This window comes from Macaca thibetana, chromosome 9 (assembly GCF_024542745.1).
Source record: "Macaca thibetana thibetana isolate TM-01 chromosome 9, ASM2454274v1, whole genome shotgun sequence".
NCBI classification, from domain to species: Eukaryota; Metazoa; Chordata; class Mammalia; order Primates; family Cercopithecidae; genus Macaca; species Macaca thibetana.
The window spans coordinates 5,239,836-5,261,141 of NC_065586.1; the positions used below are offsets into that span (position 1 = coordinate 5,239,836).

A 21,306-nucleotide genomic window follows, 5' to 3' on the forward strand; every position below is an offset into this window, starting at 1 on the left:
AACCATACAGTGCAGAGAGAGGGAGAAAAGGGGACAGAGGAACAACACAAGCTCCGTGAGGGAGCTGCCCCCAGGTGTCCCTGGTGTATCACAGGCATTTGGATTAGGATGTACAGCGGGTAGTGCATGAAGATTGTTGCCCAGAGGAATGAATGTCCATTCCCAAGAACCCAAGGAGGGGTTCTTACCGGGGCAGCTCCCCTGAGGAGCTTCCAAGAATGCAAATGCCTGGGCCTAACCCTGGGAGATGCTGAATCAGGAAGCCAGAGGTAGGGTCTTTATTTTTAAACAAAATCAATAAAAACTGAAGGAAACCAAAGTATTTCAGTCTAATATGGGTCTTTCTTTGACATATTTTGAGGTGGCCTTTCAAAGGGACTGCCAACAGAAACAGCTGTGCAAAGCTGGCTTGGGCAGGGGAGAGTTGCATCTGGATAGAATCTGCCTCGATGCAGCCTGGCTTCCTCGGAGCCCCTCCCTTAGACCTAGGGATGATTAACTGAGAGTCTGATACCTTTATAGACCTGAAACCTTCACCTCTTCTCTCTGAGCGCTGCTCCCTGTGAGGTTTCAGCTATACAACAAGACCACCTTTGCTAGCCAGACTTCCTTTTCTCTTCCTCTCATAACTTATTTCCCCACCAGAGCCTGTTTTGTCCCATGCTCCCAACTCCCATTCTTTTGGTAACCTTAAGATACTACATACACTTCTGAACCCAATTGAGGGAGGGGTTGGGGTAATCACCCTGATTCTGTCCTTTGCACACTAATACCTTTGTACGCCTGTTCTCTTATTAATCTGCCTTTTGCCAGTTAATTTTCCAGTAAGCCTTTTTCAGAGGCAAAGAGGATGGTTTCCCTTGGTCCCTACAAAACCAACAAACACAAAAACGTGTGCCATTTTGACCTGTTGTCAGGGTTTCAACCTTGCATTAGAGTTTTGGTGAACCCATTTTTTCTTTTCTAGGATTCCTAGACCCTGTACTTGTGCTAACTTCAAGTTCCTTCGGTGGATTTTAGTTCATCTCAGCTGTGCTGAAGGAGAAACAAGGCCACGCAGTCTTGTCACCTCTGTTCTGGGTGTGGACAGCGTGGAGATCATCAAGTCAATGCAAGGAAGATGAGGACTTGGCCCAGGAAGCACAGAGAATGCTGGGCTGCTGTCCTTTTCTTCACGGGAGGGTGTTTAGAGAGCATTCTCTGGTGACAAAGACTCTCTTCTTGCCCCAACCCTAGTCAGGCTCCTCTGAGCTCCTTGTTCAGTGAGACACCATTTTGGGGTATGTCCCAAGACCCCAGTTTTAGCAAGAATCCTGTTACCTCAGTTTAGCCAGAATGCCCCACCCTTGATGTCTGTCACCCTCAGCCTCAATATCTGGCCAGGTTCCTTGTCCCTCACCATCCCCAAGGAATTTCTGGCCACCCTGAGCTGCCTTCAGCAGGAATCCTGTTAGGTTGGTTGAGTCAGAATGCCCCTTACCCTGGGCACTTCCTCCTAGTGATCCTCCATCCCCCGCCCCAACCCTGCTTCTTGGCTTTCCTTTAGCTGCACACTCCTGTTTTAAACAGTCATGCCCAGAATTATGTGGCTACATGGTGCAAACAAACACAAATCTAGTTTGTGAAGTCGTATGGCTTGCTGTTCATAAGAGTCATCTCTACGTATTTGTGAGAATCACATTGCAGTGGTCCCTGTTTCAGCACCTGACTGAGATTATTCAAATCAAGTAAACTCTTTACCTGAACTTCAAATGTTCATAAAAGCCTCTAGCCATTTCCCTGCTGCAACACGATAATTTTTTTTTTCACTGAAGAAAATCTGTGATTTTTCTTAGTCTGAACATGAGGCATGTGAAGAGAAACACTTACGGAAATGTTTGGCCATAAGATTAATTTGCATCATTTTTTTCCCCAAGAAGAATTTTGTTGGACTGAGCTATGCAGAGCAAAGGGCTGTTCACTTGCCCAGTGGGTCCCCGAGTCCCCCAGCGAGTCTTGAGTAGCTGTTTCTCATGGAGAGGAGAGGGTTGGTAGATTCCTGGTCACAGAATTTTATCTTGGCTGTCAGTGGAGAAGACCAAGAAGCAGAGAAGGAAGAAAAATGTGTCTGCCAAGAAAAGAATGGGTCAAACCAAAACTGGGCTTGATTTTCTTGTGTTGCTTGTTACAACGTTGTTCTAGTGGGAAACGTAATATCTGAGTTCTGAATTTCCCAATTCTCCTTGACTGTCTACATAACCCTTCATTCTTAAGAGACTGGCATCTAATCACTTTGTCCTGTTTTGAAAATGCAGTGTTTATTTTCTGGATGGATTTCTGAAGACAAAGGGAGAACATTAAAGTTTCATTTTTTGTATGTCTATCTGGGCTATCAATTTGATTTTTTTGAACATGCCCCAGGATAAAATCACAGATGTCTTTAACTGGCATCACAACTCACCACAGTTTTAAATACCAAGTAGGTCAACAGTAAAGTATAGTACTTGTTTGTGAGTCGATTTTTCCTCTAGTCCAGTAATTTTCTTCAATATATTTTCTAATTAGCTTAAGGATTGCAGTTTCAGATATACAAGTTATATAAACATATATATAAACACATATTAAAAAACATATATATATCATATATATATATATATGAGATATATATCAAGCAGCCCAGAAAGGTTAAGACCATAAGTGGTTTAACTGCTGTTACCTTTGCTTTGTAGTTAGTGTTGGAAGTTGAAAATATTTCCCACCTGTGCTAGTGACAATTTGCCTCAAGGTTAAACAGGTGAAGAGGAGCTTCCAGAGGCTAGCTTTTGGTAAACGACAGGACAGGCCCATCTGCTGTCAGGAGCAGATATTTCTCCCTTGTCCCACCCTCATTTACAAACTCATGCCCACCACAGTGGATAATCCAAAAGTGATTCAATAGCGTTAAATCCAACCGCCCTCTCTGGACAATATCGCTGATTCACAGTGACCAAGGGGCTTTGATGGCATGCTAGAACTGTCAATCACCAACCTGGATCAGGGAACATGCTCTGAGTTGCACAGGTTTTAGTACCAGCTGGTTGAAAGGAGGCTCCTAAAATGAGGCTATTAATTTTCCAGTCATTCCATGTACTGAAGTTCTCCCCAGGGTTCTGAAGTTCTCCAAGGAAAACACCAGGAAGCAAGTATGCCAACAGCACTGCCGTTCGGGGAATATTGTGTGACAAGGACTTTCCTGGCCTCCCGAGCAGCAGGGTTTTCCCACTGCATTTCAGTCATTTCTGGAGAGCTGAGGGAGGGTAAACTTCATGAACTTGACCTAGAGAAATGGCAGTGGCTCCTCTGAGGTATAGGCAAGGACAATGCCTCAATGTGAAGGTCGCAGAGGTTTTTCTCTGACCTCCTCCTGCTGTTCTGTCTCCCGTTCCCCTGAGGTGCCACCAAAACTAGACTCCCTCTTCCTTGAAGTGGGTCGTAGAAGGCAGAGCCCCTTTCCCAAAGCCAGCCATGAAACATAAAAATATTACTCTAACTTTGGGAGGCCAAGGCAGGTAGATCACCTGAGGTCAGGAATTTGAGACCCACTTTGACCAACAAGGTGAAACACTCTCTCTACTACAAATACAAAATTAACCAGGCATGGTGGTGCATGCCTGTAATTCCAGCTACTTCGGAGGCTGAGGCAGGAGAATTGCTTAAACCCAGGAGGCGGAGGTTGCAGTGAGTCAAGATTGCACCGTGGCGCTCCAGCCTGGGCAACAAGAGCGAGACTCCATCTAAAAAAAAATATTACTCTAACTTTCCCTCTGCTTTTCTGTGTAAATGCTGTCTATTAAATAATTATTTGCCCACCTTCTTTGACTGTAGGTCATAAGAGCCCCATTCCACAGAGGGCCCTGCCCCACAGCAGCAAGGAGGGAGCGCTGCTCAGGGAGGCTGCGGAGAATCTAGACAGTCAGGCCTTGCTGGGGGCCCCGCTCTGTCCGTTAGCATTAGGTCAGGCCCTTCTTATCCCATCCTATTTCTACACAGCTGTCCATACTTTGTTGAACCTAAGAATAAACGTGTGTAATTTCCCCTGTATCTTTGGGTCTTCATTCTGAAGGTTTCTGTTTGTACATGTTAAATATATTTTTCCAAATAATCTGTTTTTTTTTTTTTTTGAGTTGAGTTTCCAGTGAAACTTCAAAGGGCCAAAGGGAGAGGATGAAAAGCAAATGACTATTTGAAAGGTAAAGAGGCTGAGACGGGTGGATCACCTGAGGTCAGGAGTTCGAGACCAGCCTGGCCAACATGGAGAAACCCATCTCTACTCAGGACCGAGGGCCATCAGAGTCAAGTCTCTTATCTTTCCTTCCTCCCTTCCGTGTACCCCCAGCTGCACACAGGTGGACACAGGCCAGGGTTTGGTAAGAGCATCTGGTTAGGGAGGGTAGCTGGGAAACAGTATGTGAGTTTGTGTGAATATGTTACGAATTGAGTTGAGAAAAATCTTTCCCTGAGCAAATATATTTACTCGTGTGTGTGTGTGTGTATGTGTGTATGTATATGTATGTGTGTGTATATATACACATGTGTATGTGTGTGTGTGTGTGTATATATATATATATATGTGTATGTATATATATATACACACACACACACACACACACACACATACACAATTCACTCCTGGCCTGCCCTTGCTGCAGGGACTGCCCTTCAGGATCCCTCTGCCTGATGCCCTCTCCCCTCAACTGTCAGCAAAGCTCACTTCCTCTGCTCCTTCAGGTCTTTTCTCAATGTCGCTGTCTCACTGAGGATTCTCTGCTTCTACTGTTTGTAATTTCATTTGTGCCTGCACTCCTTCCATCCTCTACCCCTTTCCCTGCTTTTTTTCCCCTTCACAGCGCTTCTTGTCATGCAACATGGTCCTCATTCTACATACTCATTAGTGTATTTTCTGTTTCTGTCTCCTGGAATGTAAGTTATATGAGGGCTTAGATTTTTATCTGTTTGGTTTTAGTGCCTTCAATAATATTTTGCACATTATAGCTGCTCAACACATATTTATTGTTGAATGAAATATATTTCATATAATTCTGTAGCATGTTCCTCAGAGGCCATTGTAACATCTTTTCTGACACTCCTTCCACCCCATCTTCCAGGATTGCACGTGTCCTTCTGTCTCCTGGACTGTCATCCTGTATTATAATTGCCACTTGCACTCTCTCCCCTTGTGTTGGTTGTAAGCTGCTAAGGTTATAGTGATTTGTGTGCAGCCAGACAGAACTGAGCTAATGTCTCTGCTTGGATCCTCAATGCCCTGCAATGAAGGCACAACACATAGGCAGGGTGTCCCTGAAGTCTCAGTGGGGAATGAGCTCCTTCCAAGGTCATGGGATCCCTGGCAGAATCCAGCTGCTTCTGAGCTGTTGGAATGAAAGCCTCAGTTTCTCGCTGGCTGGTGGTCTGAGGCCCTGCTCAGTTCCTCTCCATGTGCACCCTTCAACAAGGTCTTTTTTTTTTTTTTTTTTTGAACAGAGTCTCACTCTGTTGCCCAGGCTGGAGCGCAATGGCAGATCGTGAGGTCAGAAGTTCAAGACCAGACTGACCAACATGGTGAAACCCCGTCTCCACTAAAAATATGAAAATTAGCTGGGCGTGGTGGCACACGCCTATCATCCCAGCTGCTCAGGAGGCTGAGGCAGGAGAACTGCTTGAACCTGGGAGGCGGAGGTTGCAGTGAGCTGAGATCGTGTCACTGCACTCCAGCCTAAGCAATAGAGTAAGACTTTGTCTCTGAAAAAAAACAAAAAAAGTAGAAGAAGTGCATTCACAATGGTGCAGACATCAGCAGTTTCACTTACAGACTCACATTCCTGTTGGGTCAGAGATTGAGCCAAATGAGGACTATAGGGAAGCTCCTGTTTCATACCTATTCCTGCAATCTGGCCTGCCTTCCCGATTTAGGGAAGATGTGTTCCTCTGTTTGCCTGCATATTACAGAAAATAGCCTGTGAAAGAATCTGCAAGCATGACTTACAATTGTAACTTAGCATATCGAAAATTTCTGTTGAGGCCATCAATGGCTTGCATGTCCTCTGGAGTCAACTCAAAGTCAAAAACCTGAAAGGAAGAAAACACATTAACCTGTCCCCAGGACAGCAGCTTCTTCCTGGGAATACAAGGCTTTCAGAGGGCAGAGGCAAGGATGGCAATATGGGAAGTATTTCTGTCCTCATTGGCCTCTAGGTGAGACCTCTTCCCCCCGAGACCTCTTCCCCCTGAGTTCTGCTACTTTTCCATCCCACCTCCCTCCTGCTCTGCTCCACTTCTAAAAGAAAGACAACTTATCAATCTTAGACATTTCTAGAGAATTGCTTGAGACAGAAAAAATAAATTCTTTATCCTAAACAAAGGCAAATCTGGACAAAATACCTGCTTCCTTGACTTGACCACACTTGGTGAGGATTTCCCTTACTCACTTCCCCTGGAACTTGACCCAGTCTTTGACTGTGCAAGCCTTGGAACACAGGACAACCTTGCTCCAAGAATCTGTTGGCCTTAGAAAAGCATTTCCTGATCAATTGTTTCACCATACCACTGGCTCATTGCAGGCCCCCAAATACTATTTCCAGCTACTACTAAATAGTACCAAATACTACTTCCTAATAAAAAAAAAAAAAACTTTTTTGAATATATTTATCTTACTTAAGCCAAGAGTTGTTTTTATTTGAAAACATATAGACACATAACCCCTGATGAAGAATCCCTTAATAGCAAAGAAAAGAGATATTTGGTTTAAAAAAATTAAGTTCATTATTTCATGCAGAAGACAGAAAACTCAGAGCCCTATCTATCCATCTGTCTATGATCTACATATCTATCTAATGTCTCTCTCTCTCTCTCTCTCTCTCTCTCTCTCTCTCTCCCTACCTGTATCTGCCCATTATCTACCTATCCACCCATACATTTACCCATCAGTGATTCATCTTAAAATATACTCCAGAAGTGACATGGTTGTCACAGGGATATGTATTAACATGTTACGTTAAATTGAAAAATAAAATACGGTAAGATTTTTTTTCTATATTGTAGCAAGGTTTAGATTTGCCTATTTGATTTTAGTATAACTTTAAAAATTTAGAGCTACAAAGTTGTGAAACAAATACATTAGAAAATATGCTTCAATATCACCCTTTGTAATAACTAAACTCATGTTGATTTTTCCAGCTGCCATCTTTACATGGACAACAGCATACATAGTCTTTAAAAATTCTTTTAGAATTCAAAACAAAGTAAAGTAAAGACCACTGATTGATCTAATGGATTGGAGTGTATATGAGGAAGTCTTCAGGCAAAATCTTTACTCATTGATTTACTATTAATAATTTGATCAGTCTATGAAATTATACCTAGCTTCCCACCTGCCTGGGGCACTGCCAGGGGAAAGGTGATAAAAGATGACCTAGAAGGAGCCACTGCATTTAGGGTCTCACAGTCCAGAGAGCACACTGACATCTTAGAGAAAAACAATGTTAAGTTAAAAGGGAAAAGACTCACTAACAGAACCATGCCAGGCACTATTGTGGTGAAAAATGTGCTACGTTGTCCCAATGGTTATGTATGTATGATATGTAACAAAGCAGGTAATCCTATTTGAGTTTGATCATAAAATACAAATGGAGATTTGTCAGATAGAGATGGTGAAGGAGAGAAATGAGGGTCCTTAAAGTTATTTACCATGTAGAACTCCTGAAACTCATGAAAATGGTGGAGTTGAAATTTGCTTAGTGTCACACAACTAGCGAGTGGCAAAGTCAAACTTTAGAACTGTGAATCCAGTGATCTCTCTTCATACTCTTCCATCCTGCCCCCCTCCCTTAGCACACAGAGGAGAGAAGCACAGGCATGAATGACATGTGGCACATTCCCCCGTGGAAGAGAGATGGCCCAGACCAGCGACCATGGCTCACTTTGGAGCAAAACCACTTGACCTGTACCTGGAAGTTCTCTCTGATTCTCTTCTCAGAGAAGCTCTTGGCCAGGACCACCACCCCCCACTGCAGCTGGTAGCGCAGGACAACCTGGCCTGGGCTTCTATTGTGTTTCTTGGCAATGGATTTCAAGGTTGGCTCCTCCAAGAGATATGGGCTATCTGGGTCCATCCTGGAGAAAAGCAACAGATATGAAGAGTATAGATGAAAAATCTAGAGTGTGCTACCCCTTTTGCCCAAAGCCCCAGACAACAAGAAGAGAAGATACAATATAGTATGTTTCGAAGTGTCTCATAAATATTCATAGAGATTCATTTGCAATTGTGACAAACTGGAAACAACTAAACTACCCATCAATAGGTGAATGGATAAACAACTTGTGGTGTGCATGTCCATACAATGGAATATTTTACAGCAGTAAAATGGAAAGAACAGACACATGCAACTACAGGAATGAATCTCACAGGTCGAGCAAAAGAAGCTACACAAAAGAATATATATGACTTCTTTACATAAAGTACTACAGCAGACAAAAGTAATCTAAGACTGAAAACATTACGAACATAGTTGCCTAGAGGTGGGGAGGAATTGTCTCAGAAGGAACACAAATTAACATTTTTGGGAGAAAGTTTCTATATCATGACAATAATGTGGATTACAAACTACATTCATTTATCAAAATTGTACAGCTAACATATATGCATTACAGTCTATGTAAATTTCACCTTCAAATCACTTTGAAATTGGAATGGGGTTGGGAGAAGGCAGATATACAAATGAAACAGCAGGGAAGGAATGTTGGTGACATTGAAGCTCAGTGGTGCTGCATGGGAATTCACTACACTGTTGTGTTCACTGTTATATGTTTGACTTTATCTATAATGAAATGCTAAAAGTTTCTTAATCGATAGAGTTGCTGATATAAATTAACTCTTTGATACTCTTATTACCAGTTTGGGTCTCTGTGAGATGCCAGGGCACTGTAGGCGACTAGAACAATGTCCTTGGACTTGCAGAACTCCAGGAGTTTGCTCTGGTTGAGGTAAGGGTGACATTCCACCTGTAATTTTTCAAGACCAAAAGGTGTCAGAATACATGAGCCAATAGCCACATGTAAATTTTAAAATGCTTTGAAGGAATATCTAGAACTATATTAATATATGTACTATGTATTTCAGATTGGTGATTTTCCCCATGCACCTTCTGAAATGCCTTCAAATTCCATCAGCGGTCGTACTAATACGATAACTTACGTATTCTTTTTTAATTAGTGTTTTTAAATGATTAAAATCTCTTGTGCCCAAATTATAGTCTCTACATGACATTTCTACTCAGAGAAACCAAGATTTCTTAGAAAAATGGCTAATTCCATTTCTGACTGGGGAAGCTACAAGTTCAGCCTAGAACAGCTTACATTCTAAATGGCAAAGAACATAAAAAAAATGAGGCAAGTCAAAGGACCAAGAAGCTCATTTGAAAAGTCTCCTGCTGGTCAAAATGATGGCAAGTTGAGCATCAAAAAGAATAGTAACTACAATGGTTGGGAAAATGACATATTTGTTAAAATTCACGAGTTCAAATGACGTTAACCAAATGTGATCAAATCTTTAGCTCTAACCTTCAATTTACAGAAAGTACAAAAGGAACATGTTAAATTGTATCACATCACTGGATCAACCAGTATATCCTATACTGAGGAAAATTTTACAGGAATAAAAGCCTTAAGTTTTCATTAGTAAATTGAAGGAAAGAAAGAGGCAGAGTGAGAATGAGAGCCACGGAAGAAGAGGAGGAAGAGAAGGTAGAAGAGCAGGAGGAGAAGAAGGAGGAAGAGAATAAACAGAAGAAGACAGAGGAGGGAGAAGAGGAAGAGGAGGAGGGAAGTAAAAAAAAAAAAAAAAAGAGCAAACTTATTAATAGAGTGATTTGGCCGGCCTCAGTGGCTCAGACCTGTAATCCCAGCACATTAGGAGGCCAAAGCGGGCAGACTATGAGGTCAGGAGTTTGAGACCAGCCTGACCAATGTGATGAAACCCCATCTCTATTAAAAATACAAAAATTAGCCAGGCATAGCGGTGCATGCCTGTAATCCCAGCTACTCAGGAGGCTGAGGCAGGAGAATCGCTTGAACCTGGGAGGTGGAGGTTGCAGTGAGCTGAGATCATGCCACTGCACTCCAGCCTGAAGACAGAGTGAGACTAGGTCTCAAAAAAAAAAAAAAAAGAGTGATTTATGAGACATATCATCCAATTGCAATGTATGGGCCTTATTTCCACACCAATTTAAATGAATCAACTGTAAAAATATGATAAAATTATATTTCAGCACTCATGATATTTAGTAATAACAAGAAATTATTGCTACCATTTCAAGTGGTATAAAAAGATTCTGGCAATGTTTAAAGATTTAGAGATTTTTTTAAACATTTTCAGATAAAATGATATAATGTCTGCTTCAAAATAATACGGAGGTAGAATTATCTATGTAATATGTTTGGTTGTGAGATAATTATTGCTTAAGTGTGAGGATGGGTACATAAAAAGAAAATGATTATAACGTGAGGGGATATTCAAAAAATTGATTGAAAATGTGCATTATGTAGAAACTATACATGGATTTCAAAAAAATGCACCAAAATAAACTTGTACTAACTTGTTATGACATGTCTAAACAGGATCTAGTTTGAGGTATTGAGAAAGATAAGACAACTCCCCTATCAGAGAAACATGAATTCTGCTAAATTGAAGAACAAAAATCAAATTTATTGTGAAACATAGGTGGAAGAATGGTGAAATTATTGACTCTTTACACAAAATTTATGGGCAAAATCCCCTAAAGAAATCAGAAGTTCACAAATGAATAATTGATTTTAAGAAGGAACAAGATGATGTTGAAGATGAAGCCCACAATGGCATACCATTCATAACAATTTTCAGGAAAAAAAATGTATCTTACTAGTGCCCTAATTAAAGACGACCAATGATTAACAGCAGAAATGATAACCAACACCACAGATATCTCAACTGGTTCAGTTTACACTATAGTGACTGAAATATTTAAGTTGAGTGAACTTTCCAATTCATAGGTGATGAAACTGTTGTGGTCAGATCAGCTACAGACAGGAGCAAAGCTTTCCAAGGAAATTTTAGGTAAGTGAGATCAAGATCCTGAAGCATCTTCAAAGAATTGTAACATGAGGTGAAACATGGCTTTGCCAGTACAATCCTGAAGAGAAAGCAAAATCAAAGCAATTGCTACCAAGATGTGGAAATGGTCCAGCCAAAGCAAAAGGAGATTGGTCAAGAAAAAAGGTTATAGCAAGTTTTTTGGGATGCTTGGGGCATTTTGCTTATTGCCTCTCCAGAGGGCTAAAGAAGAATAACAACTGTTTTGAGAAAATTAGCCAGTTTTAGTATGAAAATACCCACAAAAATCTTCACCAGGGCCAGGCGCGTTGGCTTACGCCTGTAATCCCAGAACTTTGGGAGGCCAAGGTGGGCTGATCACAAGTCAGGAGATCAAGACCATCGTGGCTAACACGGTGAAACCCTGTCTCTACTAAAAATACACAAAATTAGCAGGACGTGGTGGTGGTCGCCTGTAATCCCAGCTACTTGGGAGGCTGAGGCAGGAGAATGGCTTGAACCCAGAAGTTAGAGGTTGCAGTGAGCCGAGATCGCACCACTGCACTCCAGCCTGGGTGACAGAGCGAGACTCCATCTCAAAACAAAACAAAACAAAACAAAAAAGCTTCACCAAAGATTATTTTTCACCATACCAATGCTCCTACTCATTTTTTTCATCAAGCAAGGGCAATTTTGCAAGAATTCTGACAGAAAAATCATTAGTCATCCACATTACAGTCCTGATTTGGCTCTTTCTGAGTTCTTTTTGTGTCTGAATCTTTAAGAATCTTTAACAGAGACTTTTTTTTACAGTTAATAATGTAAAAAATAAAGAATACATTGACATGATTAAATTACCGGGACTCTCAGTTATTTAGAGATGAACTAAATGGCTACTATTTGCTATTAGTTCACATACTTAGTTCATATACTCATAAGCATATAGTTATGCTTTAAAAACTATACTGAATTTGGTAAAGCTTGTGTTGAAAAATAGTTGATACCTTTATTAACGTCTTTTAATTCCATTTTTCCATGAACTTTTTGAACTCATATTCTCTATATCTTTTTTAAAATTTTACAAAAATAAAAACTTTTAAAAGTAATAAAAGAAATATTTTCATGTTAGATATAGGAAAAAATACCAGATCACCTAGAATTTTACCAGAACCATGTAGCAACCTCTAATCATTTTGTATGCTTAATTTTAGTCATTTTTATTGTTCTTAAGATGTTAAATAATTTAAAATTAACATATATATTGAATAGTATAGATTAACATATTTTATAAGAATCCTGATTTTATTCATTTATTCTCCCTTCCTCCATATTCAGCTTCTGTGCCCCAGAAGAAGCCAGTTACACGTTTGTGTCATGAACTTACTTTCTCTTACATTAATTGGTTTATGAAAGGTACATTATGGTGTTCAAGCCAATGACACATGAGAAAAAAATTGGTAGAAAACTTCTGTGAAAATTATTCTTCTGTCTTTAGAAACAGCCCCAGAAAACCCTCTCTGCTGTGCTGAACATGAATGAGGAGACCTATCCCCCAACTGCCATGAGGAGCCATTCCGAAGCTAAAAAACATGGAGCACAGACAAAATATGTTCATTTCAAGAAAGCATCTTACAGCTTCTACAACAACCAAGACCCAAACTTTCTATAAGTGAATCAACTTTAAGCCTGTTTGAGTTGAGTTTTCTGTTTCTTTTGGCTTAAAAGCGTCCTGAAAAACAGAATAGCATATAATTCTCTGATATGCTTTTGATATAGTATTACAAGCTTTCCCTCTTTGCTATTAGTCTCCATAATATCCTCTCAAAGGTCTCTATGAAGCCATCAGAACTTTATTTCCTCATTTGTGGAAATTCAAAATTCTAAGCTTTGGTTTTTAGAAATTATATATATATATATGTTAATATATATTATATTACTATATAATATAGATGGGAGTTTTTAACACATTTTGATTGTCTACAAATATCCCTAGGAATATAAAACTAAGACAAAGAGTATACATTTTTGAACTGCTTTTCGTATAATTATCAAAATGGTCTACACAAAGCTTTACTTAACAATGTCATAAATCATGTTTGATATTTGGCTGTATAGGATGTTTCTTTAAAAATCATGTTTTAGGCCGGGCGTGGTGGCTCAAGCCTGTAATCCCAGCACTTTGGGAGGCCGAGACGGGTGGATCACGAGGTCAGGAGATCGAGACCATCCTGGCTAACACGGTGAAACCCCGTCTCTACTAAAAAATACAAAAAACTAGTGGTGGGCGCCTGTAGTCCCAGCTACTCGGGAGGCTGAGGCAGGAGAATGGTGGGAACCCAGGAGGCGGAGCTTGCAGTGAGCTGAGATCCAGCCACTGCACTCCAGCTGGGCGACAGAGCAAGACTCCGTCTCAAAAAAAAAAAAATCATGTTTTAATTATAATTTATATACCTCCTCTTTCTCATTCCTTTCCTCTGATCTGGCTTCAGTGCTCACCACTCTGAAGCAGGCCCTGCATGGCTTCCCATAACCTCGATGCCACTAAATCCAGCCCCCTTTATCCTTCCCTATTGGAGTATTTGCTCACAGTAGGATCCACCTATGTCTGACTCAAGCCACTTCAATGCTCTTTCTTTGGCTCCTGATACCACAGTCTCCTGGTTGTCTCCACCTGTCTGGCAGCTCCTGTTCAATCTCCTTGCCAGTGCCTCCCTGCCTCACCCTCTGCTGTGAACTTTCCTGCCTATTCCTTTTCATTCCATGAACTTTCCCTAGGAGAGCTAATCCTTGTCTGTGAGTTGTTACATCTATAAAGCAATGATTCCAAACATCTGTATCTCCACCTAGACCACCCCCTGAGCTCCAGACCAAAGCGACCACCTCCCAACTCTGCCTCCACTTGGCTGTCTCATAGGAACTTCACACCCATCCCCAAAGAACCGAAGTCAGGCTCTTCTGCTCCACTCAAACTGCTTTTTCTCTAGTAGTTTCTCTTTCTGTGAAAGGAACTGCCATCTACACAGGTGATATAAAGCCAGAAACTTGGAAGCATGATTAAGTGGCAAGTGTGTGAAGAGCAGAAAGTCAGAGAAGGCCCCGGTAGGCTAAGGGCTCACCTGGTTGCAGGTGGGCTTATACTTGAGCCCTGGCTTGTTGAGGATGAGTTCCAGCAGCTTGCGATTGAAATTAGACACCCCAATGGACTTGGTTAGACCTGCGTCTTTGCACTTCTCCAGGGCCTGGGAAGGAAGGAAGGGAATGGATGGTAGACCTTTGCTGTAGTTTGTCCATTTCATTTGTCACTGATTTTTTATAAACTGAAAATCTGACTTATGATATATTACAATTATAATGAATCAAACAGTTTTATCCCTTGAATAAATTAATTTTGAATGCCCTTTCTTGTTCCGTATACATATTTGTCTCCTTAATTCTATTACATGCACACTCGGGACACCAAATAAACATAAAGCTGCTTTTCCATTTCCTCTCACCTGTCCCACTTACTTCTATGGTACCTATTTTGCTGTTAGGATGCAATAGTTAACAAACTACACCACAGTCAAGGGCAAAAGAAACTCTCAGCCTTTCCTCTAGTAAAGGGTCTGTTGCTGGCTCTTTCTACAATGATAAAAACAAATGAATGGTATAGGTGTTGCAAGGGCAGGTTCACTGTCCTGCTCCTTCCACCCTCCTGCTGAGTCAGGCCGCAGCTGTTCCTCCTCTGTGATGCGTTTCTGTCCTGGGATAAAGTGCTGACTCCTTTTGTGCTTCTCTATACTGACTCCTCTTTAGGGCTCGTGTCCTCAACCTGATCTCAGGGGTAAAGCTGCTTCCATGTCTATGAGGAGCCATAGAAGTTAAAATTAAACATGGACCATAGGGGTCATCTCATTCCACTCCCTCACTTCACCGATGAGAACTCGGAGGCGCAGAGAAGTTTCACGTCTGAGGCCAGAGAACTGCTGGAGCAAAAACCGCATCTCTTTTGACCCCTCCTTCTGTGATTCCAACCTCCCCACACAGTGCTGCCTGGTGTCTGCAGCAGAACATACCTCCCATGTGTCACGAAGGTCCACAGTGTCAAAAATAATGTTTCCACTGGCATCCTTAGGCAGCAATTCCTCCCCAGACTGGAAAACAGAGAAAACAGAGGATAAAGAAGAAGGTTTTGTATGAGAATTCCTTTTCTAGTGCTTAAGGAGCTTAACCACACCACTTTCAGGAGGCTGTGGTTATTAATCTGAGCATGCATGTGTGCATGTGTGTGGATGTGTGTGCTTGTGTGTCTGCATGCGCAGATGTGTGTATGCATGCGTGCATGTGCGTGTGCCTGTGTGCATATGTGTGTATGCGTGAGTGCATGTGTGTAGATAAGGATAGGTGTGGATGTGCATGTGCGTGTGTGGAGCGGGTCGGTAAGAGAAGACATGGGAAAAAAGAAAGATGAGAACAATCTGAGAGACGGTAGCAAAACACTTTTTCACCAGTTATCTGCAGGCTCCTTCCTCCGTACACCTCCACACTTCACTAAGAATGCTGTCCCTACAGTTGAAATTTATTTCATTTCCGAAGGACAGGCTGGTGTGGAGGACAGAGCTTACCATAACTATTGATCAGTGTGTTTAGCCTCAGTTTATGCTCACCCAACTCAGATAATGAGGACATCAGATATGCTTAGTCAATGTCCACTATGATAAGAGGTTGGATCAGTGAAGCCCAAAGGAGTCCAGTTGTGCCACATGTGCCACCCCGGGTACATCTCTCTGCTGGGGGCTGAGGGGTACATATGGGAGAAACCCTCACCATAAAGAGGTGGAGATTTCACGTTGTATCTCTGTGGTCTGTAGTAACCTAATAGCTCAGAACCTACACTCAGGAACATAATCATTAAGAAATGCAGGGCAGTGCCCTCATCTTTCTAGCACAGAGGAAGTGAGATCATCGAACCTGCATCTCGCTTAAGGCTGGAGGATGAGCACAGACAGAAAATTTCAATGTCACTCGGCTGTGAAGGAGACTCATGAATGATTTAGCAATTCTATGCAATTCACTCAAACCTACCTCTCAGAAAGAACCCAGGAAATCAAGCTGGAATGAGACAATGGAGTTGCTAATAACGGTGATAAAACTGTCTGGGGCATAAGAAGGGAAAAACAAAAGCTGACCTTCATAGCCAATGGATTGTGGATAATGAAGAGATCGACATAGTCCAGTTGAAGTTTCTTCAGTGACCTCTCCAGGGCTGGGCGAACTAATTCTGGCCTAAAGAAAGTTGTCCAAAGCTGCAGTGAACAAAAGAAAAAGTAGCATATGATTTCACGTATGTGGGGACCAAAATTAAACATAACAGTTAGAAATTGACACGTGAGTAACAAAACACTGTGGTCTAAAACTAAAAGAGCTGGGGCTACGTTTGTGTTATTCAGGGTAAATTACATCCTTGATGAGACGCTGAGATTTACTTGAAAGACTGCAATGTAAGAAAACTGTGAATAAAACTTAGATGGAGTAGGAAAATCAACTTTAATGCATCAAGGGTTAATGGCATCATCCTCTGAGAGCAGTCAAGAAATGTCAGGACAGAGGGAATGGAATCTACTGTCCTGTATAATGAATTCCTCAAAACAATTCTGCTGAGAGATGCATCCTAACAACAGGTTGTCATCAGTGTAAGCATGCATAGGATATATCTCCAGAAACCAAAGCTTTGTTTACATTGGAAGAAAGGTTTTCCACGCTAGGAAAATGTTATAACATTCAGGAAACTCAATGCCGAGTTGAAAAAGAAAAAAATATTTCCTAGTCTGGCTCTTTTTTCTGAACAATATCCCAACCTCACTTGATACGTCCTGAGAATAATTACTGAAGAATTAATGGAGTGGCTCCAGAGTGCCTCGGGTAAACGTATAACAATGACTTAAGTATTATCAATATCATTTTATATAGGAATAATATCTACTGCTCAGAGACATTGAAGAACTGTGTCCCACCTTTCACACATTTCAGAGCAAAACTACAGCCTCTTCTATATTTTGATGATGTGCCTTCACAATATTAGGTAATAAATACATTGTTCCTATGTTTTGATAATGTGCCTTCACAATATTAGGGAAATACATTGTTCAAACTGAGACCACATTGTTTTTCTAAATAATACATCTGAACTGACGGAGGTCTCTGGCCACTGCACACACAGAACTTTCACCTTGGTAGTGTAGAAAATGTCCTCTCTCTTCACAGTGCCATCAGCAATCTTCTTTCGAATGGCCTTTCCGAGCTCCTCCTCGTTTTGGTAGAAGAACGCTGCATCAATGTGATGGAAGCCTACATCAATAGCCACTTTGGTGGCTTCACCAGCCTTGCTCTTGGGGGTCTATAAACAGGAGTAAGAGGAGTCAATGATCTGCCTGACTCAGAGAAAATCCATAGATTTCCATAGTGGCATTTTCTTTTTCTTTTTTCTTTTTTTTCTTTTTTTTTTTTTGTTTGATCTTTTACTTTGGGTTCAGGGCACATGTGCAGCTTTGTCATATGGATAAACTGTGCGTCACAGGGGTTTGGTATACAGATTATTTTGTCAGCTGGGTAATAAGCATAGTACCTGACAAATATTTTTTCTGATTCCCTCCTTCTACCCACCCTCCAGCTTCAAATAGGCTCCGGTGTCTGTCATTCCCCTCCCAGTATCCCTGGGTGTTGTTCAGCTCCTACCTGTAAGTGAGAACGTGCGGTATTTGTTTTTCTGTTTCTGTGTTAGTTTGGTTAGGATAAGGGCCTCAAACTTCATCCATGTTGCTGCAAAGGACATGATCTAGTTCTTTTTTGTGGCTTCATAGTATTCCATGGTGTTTATTATGTACCACATTTTCTTTATCTGGTCTACCAAGGACAGGCATTTAGGTTGAGCCCATGTCTTTGCTACCCAATAGCATCTTCACTATCTGCTGGCCTCCTTCTCCCCTTTGGATCACGTGGGTTTCCATGATAGACCTGCACACTCTGAGGACAGCAACTAACCTCCTGTAAGTTTCTGCTCCCAAATAAATTAGTGGAGTGGGCTTCACCCTGGAGCATGGAAAAATCACATCTCATTCCATAGGAATCAATTGTACAAGAATAACCAACAGGAAAACTTCTGATAGTGGGAGAAATTTACTAAGTCACTCAATAGGAAGGACAGGTCAATTGATACACACACACACACACACACACACACACACACTACACATATATACAGCTGACCCTTGAACAACACAGGTTTAAACTGCACAGTCCCACTTATACATGATTTTTTTCAATCAAAATTACAAAGTGTGCCTGCTTCTCCTGCCTCCCTTCCCGCTCCTTCACCTCTTCTGCCTCTGCCACCCCAGAGATAGCAACCCCAACCCTTCCTCTTCCTCCTCCTCCTCAGCCTACACAGTGTGAAGATGACAAGGATTAAGACCTTTGTAACAATCTACTTCCACTTAATGAATAGCAAATATATCATCTCTTCCTTATGAGTTTCTTAATAAGAGTTTCTTTTCTCTAACTTACTTTTCTCTAGCTTACTGTATTAGAAGAATACAATATATCATACATATAACATGCAAAATATGTTTGTGTTACTAGTAAGGGTTCCAGTCAATAGTTGGCCTGGTTTCACCCAGGACACAGATGTCACCTCACCAAGCTGGTATTGCAACGTTTGGACATTAATATGTACATGCTCTGCCTCAAATTTCAAACAGGGGATAGTTTAATGACTAAATCTGAGATTCTGCCCTAGCAAGCTTCCTAGAACAGCAGGACAAAACACAGAGAACACACATGCAGGAAAAAAACTTCTCATTCCTGCAGCAACTTAAGGTAAAAACACCAATTAGAGAATTAAGGAAGCTTCTTTTTCACTTAGTGCATTTAAAACGTCTGAATATTAAGCATATGCATGTAGTACAATTTATTACGGTAAATGAGGGGGTTATGGGGAATTTTGTTCTATTCTCTACGGCACTTTTCTGTCTTTTCTAAGAGTAATAAACATTACATAAAACATATATAAGACACACATTATGCCTAATGGATGAAATGGATAATTATGCCATTGGAAACCTACTGACCCTTTCTGGCAGCTGTTACCTAGTGATATCTCATGACAGAGTTCTACCAAGATTGAGCCCATCCACTGGTCTCTCATTTTGGGGGTAATCCCTCCAAAGCAACCCTAAAGCTGTCCTTACATTACTGTGACCAGAGTGTGACACTTCAAGTTCTCTGCCATGAACTGAGTGGGTGGCTGTATGGTGTGAACTGAGTGGATGACTGTATGGTGTGAACTGAGTGGATGACTGTATGGTGTGAACTGAGTGGATGACTATATGGTGTGTTTGGTGAGAAACACAATTCAGTCCTTACTGTGATGTTGTACCCCCTAAGTCTTCCCATCGAATTACCTAATGTTTCAAATCACAGTGTCTTCTTACATGACAAAAGGTTTGGATGGTCGAAACTCCCTGGCAAATACTTCCAGCCCCAACAACCTCACAGCAAAGCTGCCAGCAAGCATTCATGCTGGCTTCCGCTTCCCCCAGGCCCTTGGCCCTTCACATTTCTAAGCAAGAGTGGAGCCAAGAGTGTGGCCCTTCACATTTCTAAGCAAGAGTGGAGCCAAGAGTGTGGCCCTTCACATTTCTAAGCAAGAGTGGAGCCAAGAGTGTGGCCCTTCACATTTCTAAGCAAGAGTGGAGCCAAGAGTGTGGCCCTTCACATTTCTAAGCAAGAGTGGAGTTCAACCTCCGAACTCTCAGAGTCAACAGCTTATCATCCTCTTAGTGCAAAAAAATATAAGACCCCTCAGCCTCCAGAGGTCCACTTACATGATCAGGAGCATAAGTGCCAAATCCCAGCATCGGCATGAGGTGTCCATCATTCAGCCTCACAGAATGGCTTTGCTTCAGCTCCATCACCACCCACAGCCCAGCTAATCTGACTCTGCCTTTCCTTCCGTATCCTCACTGAGAGCCTAGTAGGAGACAAGGCTGCCGCGTTCTTTATTTCCATCAAATACAAGATGGGCGGGGCGGAGATTACAGCTGCCTATAATTTCAAAATGAAGTTGAAATCAATCCATTGACTTTGTTCTGATTCTTCCGTGTCTCTACAGGCCTGTCTTACAGGAAAATCATACAGAAATATTTGCGTGCTAGAAGAGTTTGAATTTTCTCTTCAGCATTGTACACACTTGATTTCTAAGTTAAAAAATTAAACATGCTGAAAGAAACTATCAACAGAGTAAATAGACAACCTATGAAATGGGAGATTTTTGCAAACTATGCATCTGACAAAGGTCTAATATCCAGCATCTATAAGGAACTTAAACAAATTTACATGAATGAAACAAACAACCCCAATAAAAAGTGGGCAAAGGACATGAATGGACACTTCTCAAGAGGAGGCAAACATGCAGCTAACAAACATGAAAAATGCTCAACATCACAGATCATTAGAGAAATGCGAATCAAAACCACAATGAGACACCAACTCACACCAGTCAGAATGGCTATTATTAAAAAGTCAAAAAAATGACAGATGCTGGCAAAGTTGTGGAGAGGAGTGAACACTTATATACAGTTGGTGGGAGTATAGATTAGATCAACCATTGTGAAAGACAGTGTGGTGATTCCTCAAAGACCTAAAGTCAGAAGTACCATTCAACCTAGCAATCCCATTAGTGGGCATATACCCAAAGGAATAAAAATTTTTATATTATAAAGATGCATGCGTGTGTATGTTCATTGCAGCACTATTCACAATAGCAAGGACATGAAATCAACCCAAATGCCCATCGATGATGGGCTGGATAAACAGGATGTGGTGCATGTACACCATGGAATACTATGCAGCCATAAAAAAGAATTAGAACACACACTTTGCAGGAATATGGATGGAGATAGTAGCTGTTATCCTTAGCAAACTAACGCAGGAACAGAAAACCAAATACTGTATGTTCTCACTTATAAGTGGGAGCTAAATGATGAGAACACATACAGGGGAACAACACACACTGGGGCCTATTAGAAGGTGGAGGGTGGGAGGAGGGAGAAGATCAGGAAAAATAATTAATGGGTACTGGGCTTAATACCTGAGTGATTAACTAATTAGTACAACAAACCCCCATGACACAGGTTTACATATGTAACAAACCTGGACATCCTGAACATGTACCCCTGAACTTAAAATAA

At 41.4% G+C, this 21,306-nt stretch overlaps 1 protein-coding gene across 1 annotated transcript; it reads right to left on the minus strand.

The window, feature by feature from the left end:
• Positions 1-5,942: 5,942 nt before the first annotated feature.
• LOC126963422 (aldo-keto reductase family 1 member C15-like) lies at positions 5,943-20,028 on the minus strand. Its single transcript, XM_050805765.1, has 8 exons — positions 19,942-20,028; positions 17,289-17,456; positions 16,249-16,365; positions 15,136-15,213; positions 14,197-14,319; positions 8,906-9,015; positions 7,962-8,127; positions 5,943-6,084 (listed from the first exon to the last, which is right to left on the minus strand). Exons 1-8 carry the CDS (start codon positions 20,026-20,028, stop codon positions 5,998-6,000), a joined length of 936 nt encoding a protein of 311 aa, XP_050661722.1. The 3' UTR covers positions 5,943-5,997.
• Between the last annotated feature and the right edge of the window lie 1,278 nt (positions 20,029-21,306).

Bases quoted from the DNA above. Each gene is read 5' to 3' on its own strand.
- LOC126963422 (XM_050805765.1), bottom strand. From the start codon at position 20,028: ATGGAGCTGAAGCAAAGCCATTCTGTGAGGCTGAATGATGGACACCTC. The intron at 14,320-15,135 runs GTATGTTCTGCT...CTTCCTTCCCAG, and splicing joins ACCTTCGTGACACATGGGAG to GCCCTGGAGAAGTGCAAAGA. The intron at 8,128-8,905 runs GTAATAAGAGTA...GCTTTTCTCCAG, and splicing joins TCTCACAGAGACCCAAACTG to GATGGACCCAGATAGCCCAT.